General features: G+C 38.7%; 1 protein-coding gene across 1 annotated transcript; it reads left to right on the top strand.

Annotated features, from left to right (window-relative positions):
* Positions 1-1097: 1097 nt before the first annotated feature.
* On the top strand, positions 1098-2107 carry LOC129008121 (heterogeneous nuclear ribonucleoprotein A1-like). Its single transcript, XM_054439954.2, has one exon. The coding sequence runs from the start codon at positions 1098-1100 to the stop codon at positions 2058-2060; it is 963 nt and encodes a 320-aa protein (XP_054295929.1). The 3' UTR covers positions 2061-2107.
* The last annotated feature ends 913 nt before the right edge of the window (positions 2108-3020 follow it).

The raw sequence follows: 3020 nt of genomic DNA, 5'->3' as shown, positions 1-3020 counted from the left end.
TACAAAGTTGCATTTTATATTTGAGCAGCAGGCAGCCAAGAATATGTGTACAGTATACTGAAGTTTACAAAGGCCTTTCTTATAACATCTTTTGAAAATCTTGTATAGTAGTTATTATTATACCTGCCTTTCAGATGAGTAAACCAAGGAAGAGCTTAAATGATTTATTTAATCTCACATGACCTGCCAGTAGGAGAGATGTCTTTAATCGTCTAAAATTAATGCTCCTATAACCATTTGGAAGCATAGGGCTTTCTTGTTCAACAGAAGACCAAATGAATCCTAGAACATTAGAGCTGGAAGGAGTTTAAAGATCAGACTTTTCAATTCGTTCATTTCATAGATGGAGAAAAGAAGACCCACGTACATTAAGGATTTGCCTGGCATCACACAGCTCCTTTCAATGGAAGAAAGGACAGTTGACTCATGTCTTGACTCACATCTTCTGAACCCAAGTGAAGCCCTTTTACACTCTATCAGACTGCTTTTGAAGTAGATTGATACTATTATTTTGTAGCCACTTGGCTATAAGAGAACCAAAAACTTGAACTTAAGGCATGCCAAATATCCATCATTCGGATGAATGTTGAAGACTGTGATTCATAACAGAAAAGCTGCAGACAGCCTTATTTATTAAAAACATCAACTGATGTATTAAATATCACAACACTTTAACTTATAAATGCAGGTTTGATATTTGCAAAAAAAAAAAAAAAAAAAAATTCCTGCAACAAGAGGAAGAACCCAACAGCTGCTTTCTGAAGAGAAAGAAAGAGCCATATCATTTGAAGAGATCTTCAATCTGAGACATCCAGTGAAACACCAGTGGTACTCGTTCTTAAAATGGCATCAGATTCATTAAAACATATACATATGAGTTGGTGTATTAGTCTTTTAAGAATACTGAGATCCTCAATAGTCTTTCCTCACACTCCTTATAATCTCCAGTTACTAAAGGCTTTTAAATTCATTTAAATAGGCCCTATAGTGAATAACTATAAAAAGTAGAATGAGGAGATACACTTGTCAGCTTACTCCTTTCTGCCCGCGGACACTGCTGAGGAAGCATCAATAAAGTCTCTCTTCTCCCTGCCGTCATGTCTAAGTCAGAGTCTCCTAAAGAGCCTGAACAGCTAAGGAAGCCCTTCATTAGAGGGTTGAGGTTTGAAACATCAGATGAGAGCCTGAGGAGCCATTCTGAGCAATGGGGAATGCTCACAGACTGTGTGGTAATGAGAGATCCAAACACCAATCGCTCCAGGGGCTTTGGGTTTGTCACATATGCCACTGTGGAGGAGGTAGATACAGTCATGAATGCAAGGCCACACAAGGTGGGTGGAAGAGTTGTGGAACCAAAGACAGCTGTCTCAAGAGAAGATTCTCAAAGACCAGGTGCCCACTTAACAGTGAAAAAGATATTTGTTGGTGGCATTAAAGAAGACACTGAAGAACATCCCCTAAGAGATTATTTTGAACAGTATGGAAAAACTGAAGTGATTGAAATCATGACTGACCAAGGCAGTGGCAAGAAAAAGGACTTTGCCTTCGTAACTTTTGACAACCATGACTCAACGGATAAGATTGTCATTCAGAAATACCATATTGTGAATGGCCGCAACTGTGAAGTTAGGAAAGCCCTGTCAAAGCAAGAGATGGCTAGTGCTCCGTCCAGCCAAAGAAGTCGAAGTGGTTCTGGAAACTTTGGTGGTGGTCGTGGAGGTGATTTCAGTGGGAATGACAACTTTGGTCATGGAGGAAACTTCAGTGGTTGTGGTGGCTTTGGTGGCAGCCGTGGTGGTGGTGGATATAGTGGCAGTGCAGATGCCTATAATGGATTTGGTAATGATGGAAGGAATTTTGGAGGTGGTAGCAGCTATAATGATTTTGGCAATTGCAACAATCAGTCTTCAAATTTTGGACCGATGAAGGGAGGAAACTTTGGAGGCAGAAGATCTTGCCTCTATGGTTGTGGAGGCCAACACTTTGCCAAACCACAAAACCAAGGTGGCTATGGGGATTTCAGTAGCAACAGTAGCTATGGCAGTGGCAGAAGATTTTAATTAGGAAACAAAGCTTAGCAGGAGAGGAGAGCCAGATAAGTGACAGGGAAGCTATAGGTTACAACAGATTTGTGAACTCAGTCAAGCAGGGTGGTGGCAGGGCTTAGCTGCTACAAAGAAGACAGGTTTTAGACAAATATTCATGTGTATGGGCAAAAAACCTCAAGGGCTGTATTTGTGACTAATTGTATAACAGGTTATTTTAGTTTCTGTTTTGTGAAAAGTGTAAAGCATTCCAACAAAGGGTTTTAATGTTTTTTTTTTTTTTCCTGCACCATGTTGTTGATTGCTAAATGTAATAGTCCAATCATGATGCTGAACAGAATAAATGTCTTTTAAAAAAAAAAAGTAGAATGAGGAAATGGGAAGAGAACTGGACCTTTTTTTGGAGCCAAAGGACCTAGGTTTAAATGTCAGATCTGCCGTTTACTTGCTTTCTGAGGTTAAACAAGTTTCTTAACCTCTCTGATCCTTGGTTAACTGATATGTAAGGTGACAATGATAATTACTACCTTACAGAATTAAGAAATATAATGTATGGGGAAGTTCTTAGTAAACTGTAATAAATAATACAAATATCCTTGTAGCTTTTATACAAAATCCTGTGACTCAATCAATTACATAATCGTCCATTCAATAAGCATATTGATCACCTACTCAATAAATGAATGGCACTGTTTTTGATACTGTGGAACATCCCAAGATAGAAAAAATCTGGTTTTGGCCATTTGGGAACCAAAGGAGATATTTTTTCCTAATATATGTAAATATTTATATTAAGAACCCATATGTAATAACGTCCGTAGAATTAGTACAGAAGAAAAGATAAGACTACAGGGCTGGGAGAGATCAATCTGACTAGAGTGATAAGGAAAGGCATCTTAAAGAAGATGGCATTGGGCCAGTTTTTAAGGATGGGCAGGATTTCTAAAGGAAGAGGGTGGCTTTCAAAGTGGAAGA

Source organism: Pongo pygmaeus, chromosome 9, assembly GCF_028885625.2.
Source record: "Pongo pygmaeus isolate AG05252 chromosome 9, NHGRI_mPonPyg2-v2.0_pri, whole genome shotgun sequence".
NCBI classification, from domain to species: domain Eukaryota; kingdom Metazoa; phylum Chordata; class Mammalia; order Primates; family Hominidae; genus Pongo; species Pongo pygmaeus.
The sequence above is the reverse complement of the archived record's forward strand: the minus strand, read 5'-3'. Positions and strand labels throughout refer to the sequence as shown.

Bases quoted from the DNA above. Each gene is read 5' to 3' on its own strand.
- LOC129008121 (XM_054439954.2), top strand. From the start codon at position 1,098: ATGTCTAAGTCAGAGTCTCCTAAAGAGCCTGAACAGCTAAGGAAGCCC.